This window comes from Eimeria mitis, genomic scaffold (assembly GCF_000499745.2).
Source record: "Eimeria mitis Houghton genomic scaffold, Emh_scaff2733, whole genome shotgun sequence".
NCBI lineage: Eukaryota > Apicomplexa > Conoidasida > Eucoccidiorida > Eimeriidae > Eimeria > Eimeria mitis.
In genome coordinates, this window is record NW_013571079.1 from 5,098 (window position 1) to 5,300 (window position 203).

The 203-nt window shown below is 56.7% G+C and overlaps 1 protein-coding gene across 1 annotated transcript in view; it reads left to right on the forward strand.

Moving 5' to 3' along the window:
- The window catches only part of EMH_0057950 (uncharacterized protein), a gene marked incomplete at both ends in the record, with an annotated part of 3,266 nt that overhangs the window by 919 nt on the left and 2,144 nt on the right, over window positions 1-203 (forward strand). Inside the window, one exon of the mRNA XM_013497526.1 lies at window positions 190-201. Coding sequence (XP_013352980.1) covers window positions 190-201 — 12 coding nt within the window. The remainder of the gene's footprint in view (window positions 1-189; window positions 202-203) is intronic.

Below are 203 nucleotides of genomic sequence, written 5' to 3' on the forward strand. Positions count from 1 at the left end.
TTGCTGCTGCTGCTGTAGCTGCTGTTGCTGCTTTTGCTGTTGCTGCTGTTGCTGCTGCTGCTGTTGTTGTTGCTGCTGCTGCTGCTGCTGTTGCCGCTCCTGCTGCTGTTGCTGCTGTTGTTGGTGCTGCTGTTGCTGTTCATGGTGATGTTGCTGCTGCTGTTGCTGCTGCTGCTGCTGCTGCTGCAGGCGGAGAAGCTGTT